The sequence below is a fragment of the Anser cygnoides genome, chromosome 1, assembly GCF_040182565.1.
Source record: "Anser cygnoides isolate HZ-2024a breed goose chromosome 1, Taihu_goose_T2T_genome, whole genome shotgun sequence".
Lineage (NCBI taxonomy): Eukaryota > Metazoa > Chordata > Aves > Anseriformes > Anatidae > Anser > Anser cygnoides.
Window position 1 is genome coordinate 179,452,222 of NC_089873.1, and position 24,577 is coordinate 179,476,798.

The 24,577-nt window shown below is 40.6% G+C and overlaps 1 protein-coding gene across 1 annotated transcript; it reads right to left on the minus strand.

Moving 5' to 3' along the window:
* Positions 1–649: 649 nt before the first annotated feature.
* OLFM4 (olfactomedin 4) lies at positions 650–23,735 on the minus strand. The gene is made up of 6 exons (XM_013179556.3): positions 23,521–23,735; positions 21,635–21,715; positions 16,794–16,946; positions 10,596–10,808; positions 9,463–9,616; positions 650–1,488 (listed from the first exon to the last, which is right to left on the minus strand). Exons 1-6 carry the CDS (start codon positions 23,602–23,604, stop codon positions 695–697), a joined length of 1,479 nt encoding a protein of 492 aa, XP_013035010.3. The 5' UTR covers positions 23,605–23,735; the 3' UTR covers positions 650–694.
* Positions 23,736–24,577: the final 842 nt, after the last annotated feature.

The following is a 24,577-nucleotide window of genomic DNA, read 5'->3' on the forward strand; positions in this document are numbered from 1 at the left end:
GAGAGGCCAGGAGGCAGCCACAGGTGGGGCAGCTGCATCAGCAATGGCAGGGACAGTGAGCTCTATGCTGTCCCAGCCCAAATGCCTTCTTTTCACTCCCCATGGCACGACTTCAAACAGCAAAGTTCATTTTTACCCCCTCTCCTGAAGCCTTGAGCCAGCTTCTGCTGCATTCACCTAACAAATAGGTTGCTGTCTTCAGACTAAGTCCCATTTCCTATATTATTTTAAAGCTTCTATTAATTTCACTGAGGTCTCAATTCACTCTGACAAAGATCAGTGAAAATTCATTCTCAGTTTCTGAGTGTCTTGCCTGTGTTACAGCAGTGTATATTAGTGGTTAATTAGCTTCTCAGTCAGTGGATAGGCTGTATCCATCAATTTCTGTGAACAAAATGCACTAAATCTATGCAGTAAATCTACCCTTAGGCAGGACAATTGTAAAGCACTGAGCACCAATAAACACCAATCAAAACCTGAAGAGCCCAGTATTGCCAAGCACTGCTGCCAATAATACAACTGATCAGAGCAGGCAATTTTTAAGGACAGTAATTAAAGTAATATATGTAACACCCACAAATACAGTACCTCAGACTAGACGAACCATAAAGTGGTGATAGCGTTGTCTAAAGGTATATCAGATCTCTTGTTTTAGTTGCTGCCAGTTCTATCAAATGTTTGTGTCATTGATGTACTAATGCTGAAATGTTATGTCATATCTTAGAAGGTAACCATCATTGTAAACATACAGTTTCTGATCTGTGGGGCTATAAGAAATACCCTGGATTGTATCTAACTTTTTATCCATGATGATACTAACACGACCTTCTTGGCCAGTACTTGTGTCGTACATGTAGAAGATTTCCTCTTTCCTAGTGTTTACTGTCCTTGTGGCATACAGAACACCACATAGCATGAAAGCATTAGAAACAGATGGCTTGTACTGTCTTGTATGCCAAGTATTTATCACATCAAGTGTGGTCTCATTGAGTTTGCTAATCACAATGTTGCCCATGTTATTTTCTGTTGAATATAATACCCACAACCCATTTTCATCTACAGCAAAATCTATGTCTTGCCATGATACACCTGCATATGAGAAACGGTTACCGGTAATGACATCTGGAAGTGCCTTGCTCAAAACTATTTTGTCTTTTGTTATATCGTACTTCACCATGTTTGTTGAAGAATAAGCATGATAGTACATAAAATTATTATAAAGAGCAGCACCACTTCCTTCTCCATATGTTATTCTTCTTTCATACATGGATTTAAACAGCAGCAAATCATCAAAGGTCTTATAAATTCTAAAATATTCTAAGTATCTCCCATCCGTATTCAATGGTGCAACCCAATAGACTTCCTTCTCTGGGTCAGAGGGAGAGTAATCTCTACCCCAGGAACCATATTTGTAGTAAAATCCTTTCCAGTTCAGCTTTACTACATAGGGCTGGCTAACATTCAGTAGTCCACCGTGAATGCAGGTACCTGCAATCAAAGAGAAAAAAGAATAGGTTTTCCAAATGTCATCACTAAAAGAGAGGTTTTGCATAGTGTAGCCTCTACAGTGTGCTTACAAGGGATTAGCTTTGTGGCAAAGCACAGACATAAATTCACAGCTTCATGTGTAAAAAGCCTCATTTGGGACCATGGTCATCAACTGGATGTCACTAAGTGTTTCAAGTTGACTTAGAAAGTTATTAAAAGAAATATATATATATATCATTACAGAACATTTTGTGAGGAAAAAAAAAAAAAAAAAGGATGGGGACATCCATCCTCAGGATTAATTTGCAGAAAGTAAGAGCTCACAGCACCTTTCCAGACAAGGGACAGATTTTTACCCATTCGATGCATGGTACACTTGGAAATCCCTTGATAAATACAATTTGAGAAGCATTTTAGGTTATTTTCTAGTTCAGTGGAACTGAGATTATTGGAGATAGGAAAGAGGAGCATCTGATTTCTGTGTATTTTGCTGAGGAGGGGAAGAAAGGAGAAACAGCAGCAGTATTTCCAGAGCCACATTTCAGATTAGCATTCTGCTGTCAGAATCACAGTTTTGCAACAGTGCCATCACAGCCACATGGTGCCTTCCACCTCAGGCCCTCAAAGAAATCTGCAAACAGTAACAATCACAGCCTAGGAAATATAGATAGATATTACTCCAAGTTTTAATTTGAAGCAGCTCTAAAGCGAATGTAATTTCAAGCTGAACTAGAACAGTTTTGTTTTCCGTACATCAACCATAAAGCCATTTTCAGGGTCATGAAAATATTCTTTTTTCTTTATTTTTTTTTCCATTTTGCTACCCAAAATGTTCTACTTTTTGCACCTAAAGAATATTTTCCATGATGTGCTACTGAGCTGGGTAGAATTTGTTCCACATTTACTAGGAAAAAACAACAAAGTAGAATGAACATTCAATGACGATGAACAGTATTTGGAACAAAAATGTCCAAATGATATTATACACAAGAAATGCTTTCCCTTTACTCATAGTGAACATCAGTGACATTGGTTTCCTGATAAATTCTGACCACCATAAGTCACTAGTGAAAAAAATCCTCTAGACAGAAATGCCCATACACCTTCAATGAGTCTGAAGCTTCCACAGGCAAAAACAGTACACTTTTCTTCAAGTGTAAAAGCATTAGCTTTTGGTATGACTGCCACAGAAGGGTCCCAGACTTTTCATTGTAAGGATGTGTCCACTTGTAGTAATGGAGGCAGAGATATCAAGTGACTGGCATTAGCTCACAAGCTTAGTGGTACTCTGAGGTTTCCCAATTCAGTGAGGCGTTCCAGCCACCCAGCTGCCTTCCTTCTTAAAGATGAAGTATAACCTGAACAGACCCAAGTCTCACATGTCAATTAACCAACAAATTAACAGCAACAACTTTTTGGTGTTAATAATGCCTCACAGCACAGGAACTCCATGTACCACCAGCTATGGTGTCAGTGACAAAAGTCAAACTTAACTTTTGAGATTTTAATACTTTTTGTAGGTAGCATCATGATTGTTTACCATCTGTATGAGAAGACCAGATGGTTATAAACTCAGTCTTATGAAGGAATATATAGCATATAAATAAGCCATGTCTTAGCACAAAGAAGACAGAGGAATAACAGGGAGAAAATTTACCTTTTGCCATCAAAGCTGCCCATCCTTAAGAAAGGCTGGAGCACACTCATGGAAATGAATTGAAAAACACTTAAAAACACTGCTAGGAAAAACTGCTAGGAGGTATCTTGTGTTCAAATGCATCTTAGTCTTATCCCACAAGTAGAAATGTGGAGAGAGACTAATCTGAGACACTCTCCTTTGGAAAACACTGGGAAACAAGATATTTTGTGTGAAGTAGACTGTTGCAAATGTAAAATGTAAAAAAAAAAAAATGTAAATGCAAATGTAAAATGTAAAAAAAAAAAAAAAAACTTCTTTTTAAGAGGTAGGGAAAGGTGCCCTGCCTCTGGAACAACAAAATTTGTGGTCTGAACATTAGAAACATCCAAGAAAGAGGGTAAGATTTGTGTGTCAATGTGTAAAATCAATTTGGGCAGTGAAGCTGTCCATGTCTCCTCCTTTCTCAAAATGTGGTATTTATCTCCTTCCACAATGTAACATCCTCACCCCTCAGAGTCTTGTACTCTCTTGTGCTAATGAGCTAGGGGAAATGTGATTCACCTGCAGCCTCCTCTCAGCCTCTCTGAGGAAGGTGGGGAGCATCTTTATGTTAAATATAAATCACTGTGCAGAACTAAACCCCTGTGTCTCCAGGCCACATTGGCAACTCCCTTGGGGTCAGTAATCCCTGTGGGAGCAGCTCTGCATGACTTGAGAGGGTGACACAAGTCATGAACAACCCTGTGTCCTCACTCAGTCCATTTTCTGTCCTGAGATTCTCTCAAGTAAAACAAGTGACAGCCCCAGTTGAGCACTTCTTCATGCCACCAAAAATCACAGCAAGTCAGCTTTCCTGGCCGTGGGAAGACAAGCATTCAGGCATGCACTTAAGTGCTTCACAAAGGATGAGACTCTGGAGCAGAAAGCTCTTTCCAAACACAGCACACAAGGAAGGCACTGCTGTACGGATAGCCGGGCTGCATCTTATGAAATGGCACATGGCATGGCTAGCAACATGGCTTCAGCACTTGGCACAAATACTGATGTTTGGAGGTGCCCATACCTCAGCTCATGCAAGGGCAGAAAACTAAGGCAGATAGTGCAAAATGGCTTGCAGCCTGCCAGCTCCATAAATCAATTTGGACTGTGTTTTTCTTATATCTCTGTTATGTATTGTTATCTCTGGCATGAGGGCTTCTTTTAAGCTGGTGACATATTGAATATATTACTGTGCTTAAATCACAATAAACTTATATCAGAATTAAATGGTTATTAAATGCTCAAAAACTCTTGATTTGTTTAGAAAAATATAGCACCAAAGCTTGCAGGTACTGAAGCACGGCTAAGCTCATCTATATGCGACCTCAAATAATTTTTCATGTCATTAAGCAGAACACAATTCCAGATTTATTTTAATAATTCATACATTGTTTCATAAATAAAAAACAAACGTGTGTTCAGCAGAGAGACCTTTTTTTACAAAAGAAATAGTAAAGTATTATTTCTCCCCTTAAAGAGATCTCTCTGCTGAACACTTGTTTGGTTTTTATTTATGAAACAATGAATTATTAAAATAAAGTTAGAAGCGTGTTCTTTTTAATGACATCAAAAATTGTCTGAGGTTTCTATATAGTATATGCTTGATTTTGAAAACTCTCCCAGATATTTTTTTTTTAACAAAAAACTCTGTGGTAGTCAAGGGGTGATCTGCCTTCTGCACAAGTTCAGAAGAACTCAATGTTGTTTATTTAATCTAAACTTGCCTCTGTCTGGATCTTGTGGGGAAAAAGATGCACAAAGGAAACAAAATGTCATGTAATTTTGTAAATATTAGAAGGTACTTGAAATATATCCATATGTATTATTCAAACTTTCAAGTTTTTAACACCTTTTTCCACTGTTTTGGGCCACTGATCAATTAAGTCCTGGTATTTTTGCCTTCCCTTGTTTAATGTTTTTGTAGCAAATAGGGGAGAGGAGGACTGATGCAGATACATAGACACACAGGTCTCTTCTTCTCCCTGCATAAAGCACTTGTATCTCAGCCCTGTTGTTTACTAATGCTTCTGATCCATCAGAAAAGGAGCTGGCACTCAGGTGTCACGACTGAAAAGAGCCTGACTTCCTTGGCTGATGGGTTGGAGAACCGAGCATGAGATGCATCCCCTTAGGTCTCACTTCACCTGTTTCACTCTGAAGCACTCACCAAGCACATCTGCTTCTCACTCCACAATACAGGTGCCAAAAAAATCCAGCAAGTAGCTGTATCTGATTTCAGAAGAGAAGGGACCACAGTTCACCTTTGCAGGTGAAGATCACAAACAAGGTAGCACCCACATTAAAGGGAACTCCCATGAGGGGCACAGAAACCAACAGCAGGCTGGTGCTGCACACTCACATGCACCCCACTGCATCCAGATGTGCACCCTCCTCTCCCATCTGCATCCAGATGTGCGAGCTGTTACCAGCCTTGCTATAGCTTGAGACACAAGAGACAGAGCAGCACAGGGAAAAACTTATCTTTGCTCCTACCGTCTCACTAGCAGGAAGACCCACACAGACAGTCTTCAGTCTCCTTCAGTATCACTGGGCATGGGCACAGACTGATGGAGCTGCGATCAGAGTAGGCTTAGGTCTGCAACATCTAAAAGGGGATGGGCTGGAAGGCTTAAGTTCTTCTGACTTGCCTTCAGGCAGCTAAAAGTTCAAGTGCCTTTATAATCAGCAGAGAAATGCATGTGTCTCCGGGGGCAGTTCAGACAGTCTTGGAGAGGGGGCACTGGCCAACTCCCTTCAGGTGCCTGTAGGCATCAGTCTCTTTCTGTATGGACATATCCATTTCAGAACACAATCCAAGACACCCCCAAAAAACAGACATCTTGAATAGGTAGGAGGTAAAGTTTAAGGTAAAAGTGAAATTGTTGTAAGACTCCACTCCAGTATGAGAGTCTGAGTTTCAGCATTAGGCTACATCAAGTCTTCCTCCTGCTGAGACCTATTCACCAGTAACTTGAAATTATTAATTTCTAAATGTACAAAACCTGGGAAAAAAAATTTACTCTTTTTCTACCTTTTTTTTCTCTTTTTTCTTTTTTTTCCTTTGAGAGTTCATCTGACTCACTTCTCCTTGCTGCCTCTCTCAGATCATTTCAGTGAGATGTGACAAAGAATCTGCTGCTGAATCCTCAAAGAACCATCATGGGGTCCTTTTCTCTCTACACTTGTCCTGACGCAGTGAGATGAAATCAGTACAAAAGAAAAACAAATGGATAAATATTTCTTCCTACTTATGTGGTGAGGAAAGAGATAGTGGGAAGTGCTGCAGATAAGAAAGTTAGTGATGATGACGAGGATGAGTAACTACATATTTGCTGACCCCATCTCAGTCACACAGACACCCACCTCTCCAGTTGGAGGGCACAGCAAATGGAGACCAGCGATTTTCAGATACTTTGTTTGAGAAAAAGGGCCTGCTCTGAGAATACAGCAGCAAAAGCCTTAGGGGACAGAGTCAGAGGGGCTGCATAGTACAGTACTGTGAAGCAAGAAGCTTTAATTAAACTTGCCTTTAGACTCATGGTCTTAGACAGCTTGGGGATTATCCAAGCTCTCCCTGATTCATATTGCCTACCCAAAATATGCAGGAGAGAGGAAGAAGGGAGAAAGAAAATGCAGTCTGAAAACAGGACAAAGAGTCAGTTTAATACAAACATTATAAATATAATATGAACTAAAAGCAGGGCAAGGCCAAATGGTTTGGCAGGAATTCAAGGCATTCAAGCTTGCAGAGAAAACGTATGGAAATTGTGTTCAAATGCACAAATGAGCACAGAGGCCTAGGTGTGAGCATCCATGCAAAGCCTCGAAAATGACCATCTAGAAAATGTAGCTGTCTCACATACTTACTCCATCTCCCCAGACAATAACATTGTCCTACTACTTGTTTTCAGACACAGTCTGCAGTACGTGTAATTGCTCTACAAAGTTCTCTGCCCAGAGAAGGATATTTGCTCCCCATCAGGCACAGGAAGTCACGGTATGCCAATCCTGCAAGGATCAGCAGGCATCTGAGCCTATGTAACACCCAGATTATCTGTATAACTGGCTTCTCCAACTGTCAGGAAACTTTCCAGCCCTCCACAAGTGCTCTGCCAGTCCCTTGTGCTAGCTTCAGGGACCACCGTCACCCCAGAGGTGACCATGACAATACACCTACATCCATCTTCCAAGCCCTCTAGGCCTCCTGTTTCTGGAGGCATGAGATAAACTCACAGACAACACTGGAAGATGTCTTCAGATGATGTCAGTTGTGATAATTCACAGGAAGTCAATAGAGGTAGTTCATACCACCCGGGGTTTTGGCCTTCTAGATTATTTTGTGCTCTGTGGCTCCCACACAATGCTGAGCTGTACCTGAGCTAGCTGACACACCAGTAAGGAACAAAGCAATGCTCAAGCAATACCAATCTGATCCCAGATAAACTCTGTCCATCTCATCACCATGCCCTGACAAGCAATGCTAAATAATTCTACTACAGTCACAACCCTGTGCAGTTACATTTACCCCATCCCAGAGATATTGTCCTGCTCTCGGCATGACTTGCCTATCCCCACATGGAGCTGCACCATGAAGGGCAGACCTCCTTCTCCCACTCTGTGAAAGCTCCTATGTTCCACAGACTCTCACAACAACCACCCAGGCATGAAAGCAGCTCCTTCCTCCATCACTCATGGAAGGGCACAGCATTCTTGTTCCAGAGCTCTGTACGTTCCCACCGAAACAAAGACTTGCGGTAGGCTTGAAGAGAAAGTTGTTTCTTTCCACACGCCAACACTCTCAATAAATCAATGAGATGCCCTTCAAATACTTTTAAAACATTGCTTTTGTGTGTGTGTGTGTGTGTGTGTGTGTGTGGTTTGGTGTTTTGTGGGTTTGGTTTTTTTTTGGTGTTTTTTGTTGTTGTTGTTTGTTTTGTTTTGCTTTTTTTTTTTTTAATTGAAGCATTTTAAACCTTTCTTGAGGAGCTGAGAAGGGCCTTGAAATTTTGCAATGCAGGTCTTTGTTTCAGCTTTTTCTCCCACCTGATCCCTAGACAAGGTGTTGCTTGCACATCCTGTCAGAGCATTGGAGCAGCTGCCTGCACCATCATGAAGCCCTGAGGAGATCAAAATAGGAACGGCTGCTAACCCAAGGAAAGCTTGTCTTTCTCAAATTTTCAGTGAGACACCTGAACTAAGCTGACCCAAAGATGATGAGAGGTAAATGCTCGTAGGTGCAAATCTGTGCTCCCTGGAAGCCAGACAGCATGCCTTGTTTTTTTATGGGTTCCTTTACATTTAATCTTGTTGATTACTAGCCAGCTTATGTGAAAAAGCAGGATTCTTCCCCCGACTACTGTATACAATAGAGTTCTTCCTTTTTTATAATGCTCTGTCAATAGAAACCCCCTTTGTATAAATTACTCAAGGGTTCAACTTTGTCCAATAAATCCTACCATCTGTAAGCAAGTGGGAAACTTGACCCAGCATAACTAAACAAGTGTTTCCTAAACATTTTCCTCCAGTTTATCATCCTTGACTCAAAATTTCTCAGACTACAATTCATTTGCAACAAGATTTTTCAAACTGAGCACACCATCGAGAGAAAAATTATTCCAGTTGTAAACTAATTGCCACATGCCCTGTGACAATTTCTACTTTTATTATGAACTGCACTCTGGGAACCACCGATCTAAGCTCCTGGACATAACCTTTCCTATTTTAAAAACGGGTAAAATCCTAGTTCCACTGAAATCTTTAATAAAGCTCCCACTTATTTCCCTGGGACCAGAATTTCCCCCCAAGGTTCTTGACCTTCCGATTTAGAAGAATCTTTTGCCTGCGAAGCAAAAGTAATCATCATGCAAAGCTACCTTCCTGAGTTTGCATACCAACAGCTTTAGTACATCAGTTGTTGCTCATACATTTCCCAAGCAGGATTAGAGTAAAATTGCCGTGACATAGGTCAGTTTGACAGGAACTATTAAAAATCAAAGCTGGACTGAAAAAAATGTTTCCTACATTTAAAAAAAAAAATGTTTGGAAAAAAGAGAAGGTGGGGGGAGAGACTCGCTTTTCACACTTCAGGTGAGAGGAAGTTTACAACTTTTTCCAGTTGAAAACAGCTAATGTTTCTGGAAGAGTTTGTTACCCGCCCTCGTTTTCCTTTTGAACCTGTTGAAGAAACATTAGTAGCTGTCTGCTTGATTTTTCAAAACTAGGTAGTATCATTACAATTGTTTTTAGTATCCATGTATTATTTTATTTCTCACCTGATATACAAGAGAAATGCTTACCTGGTGGGAAATAAGGGGGTACTGTTGTTTGGTTTCTGCTCTCCTCACACTCCTTCAATCGATTTTGAAGAGACACAATTTGTCGACGAATTGCAAGGATATTGTTTTTGTCCAATGATTCTAATTCATTTACTAGTATAGTCAGATTTCTGATCTAGGGTGAAAAGAAAGAAAAAAAAAGAAGAAGAAAGAAGGAAGCGAGAATGAAAGAAAAAAATAGTTTAAATTCCTGTTAACTTTATCTTATAGATATTTGCAGGCAGATTCGATCATATCATGGAAGATGCTACAGAACAAGTTTTAAGAAATATCCCTAAGAATAGGCCTTTTTCTGCTAGCCTTACATTTCCAGCAGAGCTTTGTGATCACAGGGAGCTGTTTTAACACTCAGTTCTGTACCATAATGCAAAATATAGTGTTATTTTATATGTAGTGTAAAAATATCCAATAAGTCTTAGGCAAGTGCAAGCAAATATATATAAGAAAGTACTTTTTCCAGTCTTGCAAAAGTATCTTCAAATTTTATTTGCAAAGATAATGTTTTCAATCACCTACTTGATGATTTAGAGGACAATGAAGAAACTAATGATATTTCACTTTTCATATGAAGTAATTATTCTCTCTAGGTGAGTGATTAATTATAATTTTGAAAATGTGATTTATAGTCTGCTGGGAAGGTGATAGTCTTTCCCACTTCTTGATTTCATATTGATTGGGCCACTGCCCCCGCAACCAGAAGTTAATTTTTTAATTATCTAAGTTAAAGCACAGAGGCTTTCAAGCATGGGGGTCTATAAATTAATATTTATTTATAATAATTTAATAAGTTCATGTGCTTAATGCTATGCAAAAGCATTTGCTTTCAGGCAGATAGTTGGCAAAAAATAAAGACGACCTATTTGTTTGGGGTTTTTTCGGTTGGTCGGTTGTTTTGTTTTGTTTTGTTTTTCTGTGTCCTGTTCCAAGGAAAAGGATGTTAATACATTTAAAGTCAAGCTTTCCTCTCATTTATGCTGATGAAATGCTAAAATAGCTGCAGTAGAGAGGGGCTATATTTCCTCAACCTAAACACGAATGAGAGAATATACTGTGTATATTGACCCCTTTTTGGCTAATTAAGAGTCTAGCAGTACCTCCATATATATTTGATCAACGATGACATTGTTTCCAACAACAGTGGATTTCAGCTGAGTGACCAGTCTGTCTAGGTCACTGATTTCCACTTTCAGTAACTGGAAGTCCAGTTCTGTGTAAGATACACTGCTCTTTTCCATGTGCTCCACTCTGATGGTTAGATTAAGAATTTTCTGTTGATACAGTTCAATCCTTTTTGAGTACTCTTTAACCTTAAAGGAAAAAAAAAAAAAAAGTTACATATTCAAGTCCAGGTTAGCAAATAAAACAAGCCTGCTTGACATCTTTATCATATTTCTGAGTATCCTATACATAACTTCCCCATGCTTAATATATTTATTCTTTACATAAACTGCATAAATGAAATTCTCATCACGTACATAAAAAATGTAAAACTTAACCCTCATTTATTGTTGACAGTTCCACAAAGTCCCTTCAGGAATGCCTGGGGATAAATGAAGGCAGAATTTTACTCAGAATCTTTCATTTTTGTAATTCCTTGCCAATATTGTTTCTGAGCTAATTTTATCCTCAGTATTCCAACAACTTACATTGGCGATTTTTTTATTAGGAAATCTGCAATGCTTTATCTCATGAAAGCAACCCAAGGAGGCTGGAAAATGCAATAAAGAATTCCCAAGTTTTTCAACTTTATTTCCTATTAACTCAGAATCCAAATAGGATTTTAACCTGTGTACATTTGAATTGTGTCAAAAGTTTGCAGAATTGGTTTGTGGTTTATCTTTGGGGGGGGGGGGGGCAAATGTTTAAACACAGTGTTGAAATCAAATCTGGTTTAAATGAAAGTGAAAAATTTATTGCAGGCTTTAGCTAAAGTAATTTACATGGCAGCCTCTTCAGCCTCTGAACCATTAAATAGTTGTCTGGATAAATATATTTTCACATACATACCTGCTGAGGTAAAGGTCACAGCACAAACATTGCGATGCAGAATGCTAAGAATATTATATGGGCTTGGAACATTCCTTGGAAAATTTTAGTTTCTTTAAATTCAACACTTGGGAAATTTCTCTCCCATATGCTTCACAGAAATCACATCTGTTTTCCCTTAAGCCAATGTAATTATATCACAAGAGGTAAGTAGGAATAAATATTATCAGATTGTTGCACCAGTAACTCCATATTTATACTCTCAGATAGTATTTGTATTAGTCCCTCTCTCTATAGCACTACAACTTCTGTAGCTATTACTTCTTCAACTGAAATATTTTTAGTCAGCATCCTGTCAGCCATTCTTATGTTATGTTTACATAAACCAAAAGTCAGTATTTTTCCCCATTGGCTCTGGAATAGCTTCCAAAATCCTGTCAGGGAATGAAGATTGTGGAATCCCTGTTCTCCTACGGTTGCAGCCCCTGGGACTGGAAAGCCAGCAAGAACACTTGTCAAATAATTATTTGTAATTTTTCCTGAATCTCCTGTGTACTAACGAACATGTATGGGAGCTCATAACGTGAAAATTCATGAATGACAGAAAAGATGTGTTAAGATCACATGGTACCCAGTGATTAGGTTTAAGAAGGAGAACCCTAAGTGAGAAGGCCCTCTTTTCAAAAGTATAGTTTTCAATAGTGGCATAACTACACTACAAATCTGAAAGAAACTGGCATGCCTCCATAAGCTGCAGTGGAAGCATCCTGAGTCAAAAAAAAAAAAGGATGCTCTAGATCTCCCAAGTCAAGCCTGGGCAACTTCATACTAAGGAATAACTAAGATATTTATTACAAATAAGGATCATAAATGATAGCATATAAAGACTTAGACCCAACTCCTTATATCTGGCTGAAAAAAGAGGCTGCTGAGATGCCTTGCCTTAGCTGTCATCATCATCTGTTAGGAAGGAACATTAGGAAGAACTGGGCAATGTTCTTGGAAAAGCCAGATGTAGATGGACCTTACACTTTCACTGATCACCAAACTCAGTCTGAAGCTGGAAGATATCGTAAAAAAAAAAAAAAGGAGAAAAATTCTTCAAAGGTCAGTGTCTAAACTGTATGTCTAGATTTTGCACAACAACAACAAAGAAAGCAGATATGATTACATTCTGAGAAATGTAAAGCTGGTCTATGGGTCTATGAACAAAATTGCATTGCTATGTGGTACTACATATATCATAGAGGTATTTGGAAATCTATCTAGGTATTACCAGTCCTTCTCACGGTAATAATAATAATAATAATTCCACAGTGCAGATCAAGTCTTAAAACCACTAAAATGGACCACTGGAATTAGTGATGGCTATTTATTATTGAGAAACCTGTGAATTTAGAGTTTTCTCCAGGGCCTTGAGACACTGGATAAATGCTGAGGGCTGGGCCGAGGCATACACAGTTATTTCAGCCCTTACTGCAGTGTGCTGCAGGACACTGACCAGAAGTTCTCCTCCTGCATCAGACCATTTTCACTCAGTCAACCACCCAGGTCATTTAAGAACATGTCAACACCATCCAGTGGATTATAGCTGAGAAATACCTATGAGTTAAGGCTGAACTAGCCCCAGCACTCCACAGTGCTCTAAACAGCACAAGCCCACTTAGCTCATAAGTCCTGGGGCTAATTATTAGGCAAATATTATTTTATCAGTGGTGCTGCTCTAAAAGGTCTATACTGCTTTTGTAGACAAATCCAGCAAATATGCCAAGCATGTCCACTGAGCGGACGTTCCAGCCTCCCTCAGACCTGGCTCAGGAGTTTCTGTAGTTTAGAAATATCAGTTGAAAAAGGAACATGGTGTTGCTCTATTGCTTGGCAGATAGATTTAAGCAGCTTGCAATCTCTGCTCTTCTACTGTATCAACTTGCTAGGGACTGGCTGGTGTTTATTGATAGACTGGCACAGAAAATGTGTATGTGGCCCATATTTAGGGACACCAACCAGCAATTGGGACTGATTGCTGCCACATTTGTCATAAAAGTCTTAAGTAGGGTATGATGAGTGCATAGGGCTTGTATTAGTCCTTTATAGGAAGAGAATAGAACCATCTGAGGAACATGTGGGGAAAAAAATAAAAATCCTTAGCTCCATTTTTTCCTCCTTTCCAAGCATTATCATCCTCATTGAACGAAAAGGGCAGGAAAAATCTTCAATGCTCATATACTGTGTCATTTACCTGCAACTGGTATTTATCAACACGGGTTTTGCAGCATGCAAACAGACACTTCTCCAGCATGCAAGTGGAGAGTACAGCAGGGGGAACAAAAATGCAAGATGAAGGTGTAAAAGAAAGAAATGAGAAGATGGGTAGATAAGAAAGAAGTGACAAAAGCATCAGCCTTATAAAGTCACCTGGCCCAGGACACCGGCTTCAGGCAGGTGTGACCTCCACAGACCCATAAGGAGTACAGCTGGCAAGCAGTCTGCGAGCTGACACCAAGAAGAAATCCACTCCAGGTTAATCTGTTTTGAAAACAGCTGTTCCTGGTGGAGGGCAGGAGTGCTTTCTTCTCCTGTTTCAGTTACGTGAGGATGTTGTTACCATTATGAGCTGAGTTCTGAAAGATACTTTCTCTCCTTGGGATGAAGTGCAGATCCATCCCTGTTACTGATGTCCTCTCCCCTTTCTTATTGAAAGGAGCAGCCAATTCCTGCTTTGCTCTGAAAGGTTAATTTTCTTCTGTAATCATAATTATGTTGGCAAAGGTTGATGTGACAGAGGAAAAATTAGTCTGGTATTTTCAGCCTACAGTTTGCACTCATTTGGCACATGAGAGCGTCTCTTTATCTGCAAGCTTCCTTGCCTGCTGATTCTATAAAAGGACCCCCTTGCTTTTTGAATTAGCCTACAATCAGGCAAAAGGTTAACGATTCAATCAGGTTGTTTATCTGGGACTTCTAGCACATGGAAAGCATCCTTAAGAGGGTCCAATCCTGCAGCTCTTACCCAGGAAAAGCTCCCATGAGCTCCAAAGGATGTTTTAGAAGAGAGAATAAGGCAGGGATTCTCGGAGTCAAAAAAGCAAGCACTTAGTAGAAATTCCCACCCCTGTGGTGAAACTAGGTTAGGTTTGAGCTAAAAAAGTCAGATTGGGATATGAATTTCCTGCAAAATTGCAGATGGCAGAATGATTCTCCAAGATTTTGCTTGGGATCATATCTAATAATGATTAATAATGAGAATAAGGCTTTCCTGTTTCATTATTTCCTTCTTTCTTTCCTTAAGTATTATAATGACAAACATAACATATTGGACTATTTAAGGGGGGCTTTTTCCACAACTGGGAAGGTGAAGAATTTGTGTGCATAGAGACTTATGCCCCACAATATCTTAGATTACTGAAGTTCAGATATCAGTAGGGTAATGCTCAACAGCTTTCTTCTTTCTACAGAAAAACAATTTCATAACTGAGAAAACTTATACATACACAGTTACACCGAAATACAATCTGTTCATTTTCATTTCTGACCCAAAGTGTCTCTTTGCCTGTATCATAGTGAAGTGTATGTCACACTTCATCTAACTAGATGTATTGTAACACTGCTGGGCTGATTGGTCTCGACAGGATGAAATTCAGTGAAGCCTGAGTGAGGTCAAGAATTTTCACTGTCTGCAGCTAGAATTGAAAGCCAAGGTTGGTGGCAACACTGCGGTACATTGCTGGGCACCTGGAGACAATACAGTTACACCAATTGACAGCAGCTGGCAACCTAGACATTAAAGTCCATAGCAGGGATTCAGCTTTTCCTGACATTAAAGGTAAGTTTCAGATACAAATTTAGACACCTGGTTTCAGGTATCTATAGTAACCTGTGTCTTTACAGGAGCAAGATGCCGCCCATTATGGTCAATGAAGATATGAGGTTGTCCATACAGAGAGGTCAAGCAGTGCTTGAGATGCTCTGCAGATATGCATGGGTCTGGCAGATATGGCACACATCCTAAAGGAAACAAATACCATTCTGAGGATAGTACTGGTAAGAGGCTGGTTACACCATGGGAAGAACCTGGAAAAGGTGGTACACAAATACCTTGAAGAATCACACCAAGTTTCTGGCTGGGAATCCTGGCTCTGATCCTGTCTCAGTGCAGTTAGTTTAAAAGCTCTGGCAGTGACCACAGTGGGAACAGTATGAGAATCTGAAATCTCAGTGATTGTCACGGATCATTAGCTGAGCTACACCTCCTTCCTGCAAGTGATCAGGTAATTTCTGTGCTTGGAAGCAGTGGGACTTCTGTCAGCTGGCCCTTCACATCCCTGTTGACAGCCAAATGCGTTTCATCGTCAGCTCCGGTTCTTTCAAAACAAATGATTGGAGCTGAAAGATATTTCCATAGGATCCTCTGCCTGTTGTGGGTTTTTATGCCTAACTTCTTATCTGTTCTTGATTATACCAGAGGAGGTTTATGAATATTTATGGTTAGAATTTATAATTTAATGCTGTGCCTTTTCTGCTGATTAATTCAAGGACACTTCATTTGTTAAGATGCCTAGTTCCTGAAGAAAACACTTTCTGCTGGACACCTAATCTGAATACTGAATATTTATCCACTATCAAAAGTCAAAGGCAGACTTCTGCCTTCACAGGCAGCTTCACCCAGTGCACTGTAGCATGTGTGGGTTTGCCCGAGTTCCTCAAAAAATGGATCTGAATTCATGCAACAAGCAGCCGAAGTAGCATAAGGTGTGTTTGTCTTCAACAACAATGTATAATTCAGCACTCTCACTGCCACAGCTTCAGATGTTGACACAGATGTTTGCTTGTTTGTTTTTTAATCCATGAAATCGAAAAGAGTGAGGGGACAAATATTCACCTTCTTCACTCTGGACTGTATTGACCTTTCTCCTCTTTCCCTTCATTTCCCTCTTACTATCTGGCTGTCCTGATACAAATAATAACACATGAAAGAGCAGGAGGCTTGGCTTCCTATAGCTCTGTGTAGCAATCACAGACCAATAAAACCAAGCCAAAAGAGGAAAAATATAAATCTTCTTCCAAAAATACCATATGCCTCTAGCTGAAAAGGCCTAGAAAAGAAAGCTAAGAGTATTCAAATGTTTGACATGCTATAATGTCAAAGATTTGAGATTTAATCACCCTTCTCCTTGTTCTTACAGAAACCTCTTTTCTCTGCTGTCTGAAAGAGGTCACAGAAAAGTGCTGACTGCTGTACTCTTCCACAGGAAACTACTTTTCAGTAAAGATACAATTATTGTATTTATAAGAAAAGAACACCTTACCTGTGACAGCTCTCTCTCAAATTTCTCCACAAGCGTTGTGGCTATCACTTGCAATTGCTCAGCCTTCTGCACGGGAAAGGTGGTATCCGGCAAGTACACAGAGCACTGACAGTTTCCACGGTCATCCAGAGAGCCAGACACATTGGCAAAGAGCTGTAATAATAAATCAATGAGGAAAAAAGTGTTAATATTCTTCTCTAGAATCAGCAACTAATGTCTGACAGTAATCTGAGCTGTTACAATCATAGGATCAACAACTTTGCTGCTAGACATCTTTCACATTTTTATTCCAATGAGTTCATAATATCTGATAATTTTTTTATTTTTTTTTTGACTCAGCCTTACAAATCTTCCTGAAAACAGTTAAATACTGCTGTGAAGATTTTACCATTGGAAAAACAGAAATACATAATAGTCCTTACTTTCCCAACCTTGTGGACAATGGTCCTAAGATAATGAAGTACGTTTTCCAGGAGATGGAAAAGCACACAACTGCAGGAAAATAATAACTTAGCAACTTACTCTCTTACTGCTCTGTTAATATGAATTGAATCAATCAGATCATCTAGTCATTTCCATCCATAGAGCTCAAAGCACCAAGATAGAACTAGTAGCAGGAAAAGTTTTGAAAAGAAACGTGCTTCATTTGAAAATTCTCAGCCAGCCCCAGCGAACAGACATATGAATTTAACTATTCACCACTGAAAGGTGAAGAATTAAATGTGCAGGCTCAACCTAACATAGAGATAACTCTTTTTCTACAGTTCTCCACATCATGTCTACACATCACAGCCTGCTCATCCTCAGTTGTGGATGGTCTACAAATCTACCACCCATGCCATTAGCACGAATCTCCTTCTCCTGACTGCACGCTCAGAGCATCATCACTGGAGCAATGGGTATGGTGTATGGAAAGGTCAGGGCTGGCAATTCATGATCTTGACATAATTTACAGCCAGATCACATTTCCTATAAACACTAGGCTGAATGCAGAGTGCGTTTGGGGCAGTGATGCATTTGGGTTTTGCTTGTACACAAAACATTTACCAGTTCATAAATCTATCACAAATTTATTAATAAAGATATTTGATGTTACTTTAAAATATTCTGGCACATACTTCAATGCAGCTGCATATTTTAAAGCTACAGGCTTGCTCTTCAAAAACATTTCTTACTATAATCTCTCCTCCTGTCTTGCAGAAATCCCAGTGTTATTCATGTATTTTCTCTTTCTTTCTCCCTCTTAAAAATAAAAAGGCAAATAAAATTATTAACCAAAAGCTGAAATTTCAGCACTTCTTCTCTTGCTTTTTCACAGTGATTTCAACTAACTTTTTCACCGCTGAACCAGCCCAGAAAACACAGTGATGGCCAGCAGCAAAGCTCTCTTTCTCTGCAAGCCCAAGAAAAGAACCAGCGGCATGCAAGAGTTCACACTTTTGGCAACCTCTTTTCCACAGCCATAACAAACAACATGCATCTCATTTTGAAAGAAATCATGAAAAGACAGTTTATCTGTGTTATTCAAGTACCATGGGCCTTAAAACTTCACTCCAGGCCAGACTGCTGAAGACATTTAACATGAAAAGAAGCAGAGAAGTATCTCATAGGATTCCAGAGAGTCCCAGCATTGATTTCCCTGCCAGGTAGGTTACCAAAGCACTTCTGAAAATCCCACTGAGAACATACTGCAAACTATTTCTAAGGTTCTCAGCCCATTAAAGATATATCTATCAGCACCTCAACTGGTATGAAAAACAGGTTCCCAAGTCAGTTAGGTCCTTTTGCACCTCTGAGTCCTCTGTGTGTGAGCATGACTGGGACAGCACATTTCTCAGAAATAACAGGAAAGTAAACAGATAGCATATAAATGGAAGGAAGGAAGGAAGGAAGGAAGGAAGGAAGGAAGGAAGGAAGGAAGGAAGGAAGGAAGGAAGGAAGGAAGGAAGGAAGGAAGGAAGGAAGGAAGGAGGAAGGAATATGGCTTAGTGAGTATATGGGATCTTCTATAAGACTGTCATTTGCACTGGCATACTGATTTTTGTATGGAAGGTGTAGTATTCCATCCCTTCTGTGTATAACACAGATATATATGTACATACTTACGTGCATGTGTATACCAATACAAAGTTTGCTATCCACAGAACAGCATAGTATGTACTACACATATGCATATGTTTCCACATATAGGATAGTGTGATCTATACATTGTATACTCAAGTATAAACTACAATCTTGACTACATAGAGCTATCATCTTTTCTAGAGGTACCATGCTATTATATATGTTAAATAAACCCTTCATAAGTGTATTCAAACGTTCAACCAAAATGATCCTCCCAAAAAATAACTCCAAGTTGTACATTTAAATTCCCTATGAGAAACAATCATTATATTTTAATATTGGTGTTGAAAGAGAGCCTAGATTTGAAGGCAGAGCTTCACTTCAGTAAGTGATATTTATATGCATGCCAAGAGATGGTTTCCCCAAAGGAGCAGGCAGCCTGGGCAGGCAGAACTGCTTCCACTCTTCCATTGACATTACTAACACCAGCATCACGATGTTGATGAGACCAAGAAGCACTGTTTAGTTAAGATTCTCCTGGGTCAACAAGTGTTTCAATCAAAATATAATACCAGTCAAATGATAACCATATAAAAAAACTGTCTTCCCTCATCCTGTGGAAAAATGCAAAAGACAGGCTGTTACTTTTGATGGAGTTCTATGTTTTTTAAAGTTTAATAATTTACACTGAATCTTTAAAAGAGAGCAAACTGTCCTAGCCTACAGCAAGGACTTGACAGCAATATTTCACTCTGTAAAATTAAGTTGTTAAATATACATAGTTGAAGCTATGAGAAATGTTCCTTTCTCACATCCCTTCAATTTAAGAAGGAGAGTAAGAGCCAGCAGACACCTGATCTGCTGAAAACTGGGAAGTTTATTCATCTGCTTAAAAGCGGACTTAGGGTTACAGCCTCAAAACAACCTAGCCATTTCAGTGCTTAACATCCAGCTACGCTGCAGTCCAGTGGCATTCACAGATTATAATTCTGAGGTAGCTGCTCCCTCTTCCTAAGAAAAAGGATGGGATCCACAGAAACTACATGGCAGGGACAGAAACCGTCTCAGCTGGACAAGGAAATGGAGGGGGTTTGGGTCCCACTACTGAGTCTCAGAGAGAGACTCCTAACTCCATTTAACTTTCCAGAGGGACCTGTATTGGGTTGAGAGGTGGGCATGTGCAAACCTCATGGAGGTCAACAGGACCAAGTGCAAGGTTCTGCATCTGGGCTGGGGCAATGCCAAGACTAAATACAGGCAGGGCAGAGAATGAATTGAGAGTGGCCTTCGGAAGAAGGACCTTGGGGTGCTGGCTAATGAGAAGCTCACCATGAGCCAGCAATGTGCGTTTGAAGCCCAGAAACCAACCGTATCTTGGGCTGCATCAGAAGTGTGGCCAGAAGGGTGAGGGAGATGATTGTCCCCCTCTGCTCTGCTCTCGTGAGACCCCATCTGGAGTGCTGCTTTCAGCTCTGGGACCCTCAGCAAAAGAAGGACATGAACCTATTAAAACAAGTCCAGAGGAGGACATGAGGATGATCAGAGGACTGAAGCACCTCCCCTACGAAGACAGGCTGAGGGAGTTGGGGTTGTTCAGCCTGGAGAAGAGAAGGCCCCGGGCAGATGTTATAGCAGCTTTCCAGTACCTAAAGGGGAACTACAAGAAAGCTGGGGAGGGAGTCTTTGTTAGGGAGTGGAGTGGTAGGATAAGGGGGAATAAACTTAGACTAAAAGAGGGTAGGGTTAGATTAGATATGGGAATAAATTCTTCACTCAGAGGGTGGTGAGGCACTGAACCAGGTTGCTCAGAGAAGCTGTGAATGCCCCATCCCTGAAGGTGTTCAAGGCCAGGTTGGATGGGGCTTTGGGCATTCTGATCTAGTGGGAGGTGTCTTCTTCCAACCCAAACTATTCTCTGATTCTGTGATTCTAAACTCTCCGCTGGAGGCAAAGATTTAATGCTCTCTCACAAGAGGTCCTTCCACAAATTCCAGATGCCACACTGGGCTAGCTTGGATGATGAATTCCTGCTGTCAAGTTGCATCTTCGGCCTGATCTGGAACTGTGCATTTTGGATAAACACTGTTCTTGACAATTAGGTTGCAGGCCCATTCAGAGCAAGTGTGTTCTGTTGAATCACCTCCAAAGGAAACACGCTATTGAGCTGTCACTGACAAAGAGAGGGAAATAAACCAACTCCTGAAATCCATAGGCCTTGGAGTTGAGCACTGTACAAGAAGGTACAAAAATCACATTGAAGCCCTCTAACAGGAAACAGATGAATACAATTTCAGCTAAGTAGAATGAGGAGAATCGTGATTTTCTCAGCCCCAGCAACCACCAATGGACACTTCTCATAGGTGACAGAATGTAGCTTCAAGGTCCTGCTCTGGTTTACACGGGGAAGGCGGAGTTGAAAAGCAGCTGCCACCTTCCTCCAGGGAGACCACCACCAAACTGTTTGGCATATTGCCATCAACACCCCATAGCACCAGCTGTTTCATGTCTGGGTTCCCATTCAGAAGTCATGAGCACAATCTCAAATCTTTAGATGTGACCAAAGCACTGAATGACACAGAAGCATTACTAATGACTTTGGGAACTCAACACCGCCTAAGCCATAGATATAAAACACCTACAGGCCTATTCCTGGGCAGCCTGACTTACCTGCATAATGATTAAACCTCCAAGTGACTGCATATCATTTAAAAAATAGGACACAATTTCTTAATTATGCTCTTTCCTGGACTTTACTGAACAGTAAGTAATGGTCATACCTCTGGGGTCATGCGCAGGTGGCTGGCAGTTGTCTCTCTAGGCTGACTCAGATACTGAAGAGTTGTATCGATAAGAGGAGTCTAAAAAGGAAAGAAAAGCTTCTTTAAGTGTGAATTCCTGCATTAGGCACCATCCTTTCCCCACCAGCTAGCCCCCATCCTGCAGCTCCAAAGCACTTTGTTTCGATTATGGGAGCCATCCCCAGCAACTGTAAAATTAATTGGCTTTCCTAATCAGCAGCTAATGAGACTAGCATTTCCCACAGCACAGTGTCACTTCGTGGACACCTCTTCTCAAAGAAATGTTAAGTGTGACCAGCGGAAGGCAGGGGATGCTTAGCCTGCCCAAAAGGTGTGAGCTGGGGCTCTGACGGACATATCACCGAGAGCCTACCATGGCCCCACGCAGCGGGATGAGGATGGTGTATTGTGGTGATGCAGCACACTGTGACCCATCAGAGAGCCTCGCCAAAACCCATGGCAAGATGGGAACTGTGGTGAGGCACCCTCAACGTCAAATGGCGTGACAGACTGAGCACCAAATGGGCTTCCCCCACAAGAGGACACCCACCGCTCCGTCTTTCTGCATTTCCCAAACCCCAGCTGGAGCCCCATTCCTGAGGAATGGTGGGGAATTCCAAGTGGCTGGCAAAGGGACGGTCTATTAAAGAGCACAGCATAAACAAGCTTTTGTGGGACTGTTTGTCAAAGAAACCCATTTGAACAACCATTTGCGTTTTCAGACGATCACACTGGAAATCGTGGGGGCAGCCGGTAGCAATTAACAGTGGCAGGGCAGAGAGCACCACAAATTGTGTAAATTACACACATTCAGAACTAACTTTAAGCCAAGCAGGATGAGAATAAATTTCTCCCATGTTAAGTTTCCTCTCCTCAGTTCAGCAGCATATATTTAAACCTCTGTCTTAACTTTTGCAGCTTTCTGTTCCTTACCCAGGTAAATGCACCTTCCCAGGAGATGCTGATTTCACTTACTCTATCCACAGCACTCCCAAACTTCAAAAAAAGTAACTAGGGGAATGCAGGATTTTTCTGGTTGGTGACTAAACCAGAAAAATCAGAAAGAGTCGTTGGGAACCACAGTGGGAGTCTTCTTAATGTTAACTCAAAAAAAAAAAATTACTATAAAGCAGTCATTTGGGGTCAACCTAAAACAAAATATTTTGTTCCACTTGGGAATGCTTTAAAGCTATTTGCAAAACTTTTCTTCTGACAATTTGACTAGTTTTAAATTAAAAAAAAAAAAAAAAAGAGGCAGTACAAAATCAAAATAAATCTCTCACTGATGCCATTTTTTACTTTTTAAAATATTTCAAAGTTTTCTCTTCTCCCCTCTTCCATTATTTTTTTTTTCTGATTGATGGCTTTGATTTGAACTTCTCTATTGCCCAGACAGATACAATTTTAGGGCAAAGAGGGAGAGCACCTCACAAAGAACACCCAGCATGGCTTTCATGTGCCTGGACATTGATTATGACAGCAATGATGCATCTGGTAAAGCCCCCACCTCCCAACTCCTTCCACATCAAAGATGTGAATCCTTTCCTGTTATAAGCCCTTGCTAATTAATTAGAAGCTACACAGAGCATTAATATCCACTCAGATCCTCAGTGGGAGTTGCACTCATCTAACCAAAGGCAGAATTTGACTCTGATTTTAAACCCGTGCCTCATTTTTACACTTATTACCCAGTCCCTATATATTAGCGGGGGGGAGGATGGGGGAATACTTTAAGGTTTCTCCATGTAAAGATCTCGGCATTTGACTAATAACTTCTCAGCAAGCTGGAAAGATTTTACACCAACCTAAATGGCATGAGAAGAAATGAAGGCATCAAAGCTTATGTTATCAGACCCCCATCTTACCATGTTTGTCGTTGCCGCTGTGCTTGAAGCCTGTGTGATCATGCTCAGCATGAGGAGCAGCAGAGCCACCTGTATGTGCTTCATCTTCTCAGTCAGCAGATGTGATAGCCAGGGGACAAGGGAGCTCTTTTATTGTAGACTCTGGGGATTTCCCCAGCCAAATCTTAAGGAACTTGCATGATATTTTTTAAGTTTTTTGGGGAAGCGATGTCATGAAGTCATATAATAATAGGTGTCAAATGACTAATGTACAAAGAACATACAAGTTACGCACTGTCAGAAATTAACTACCCTCCAATTACTTAACAAGAAAGCTTTCCCATATGGTGTAGTATCTAATCTTAATCTAGGTTATGCAGGATACCAGGTGCTTATTTGCTACGGTGGGTAGATAGACTTTTCCTCTTAATGTGACTCAGACACAAAATTTCTCATAGACTCATTCTGAGGTATGCACACAATACAGGTCAGAACAGCAGGTCAGGTTAGACTTTTCACACACCAGGAACACCCTCCCTGTACTTCAAAGGCCAACAAACCTTTTACGATCAGTAAAATGTGTGGTCTCAACTCTCACATAGCACAGGTGGGACACAGTCAGACTGCCTCCTCCCATTTCCCTTCCAGTAGTTATATCTTGTACGTTAACACTGTATCCACTAGTGTTTACCCATATGTTAACTCTGTGTACCCTCTAATGCTACTCAATAGTTCTCCTTCTACAGAGCTGCATGCCAGCTGACCACAATAATTCACTGTCCTGTCTCTGAAGCTCTGATCTGAAAAGCAATAAAAAAAAGCTGTAGACAATGTGTAGTGTAGCCCCACGCTCCCTATCTGCAGCTTGGAGTTAGAGCCCTTTTCCACTCCCATGGTCCTAAATGCCAAGCTCAGCTCTCTGGCTTGGGACAGGCCATCACACCACCAGGGATGCTGGAAGAACATGGAGAGACATGGGTTTGGTCTACAGGTAATTTCCGTGGAATAGCATTAAGGATGTTAACATTGACCTCAACCCTACAGCTTCCTCCCTAAAACTGTTCCCTGCTTCCTGAAG

Bases quoted from the DNA above. Each gene is read 5' to 3' on its own strand.
- OLFM4 (XM_013179556.3), bottom strand. From the start codon at position 23,604: ATGAAGCACATACAGGTGGCTCTGCTGCTCCTCATGCTGAGCATGATC. The intron at 16,947-21,634 runs GTATGACCATTA...TTATTATTACAG, and splicing joins ACCTGCGCATGACCCCAGAG to CTCTTTGCCAATGTGTCTGG. The intron at 1,489-9,462 runs GTAAGCATTTCT...CTTTGATTGCAG, and splicing joins ACCCCCTTATTTCCCACCAG to GTACCTGCATTCACGGTGGA.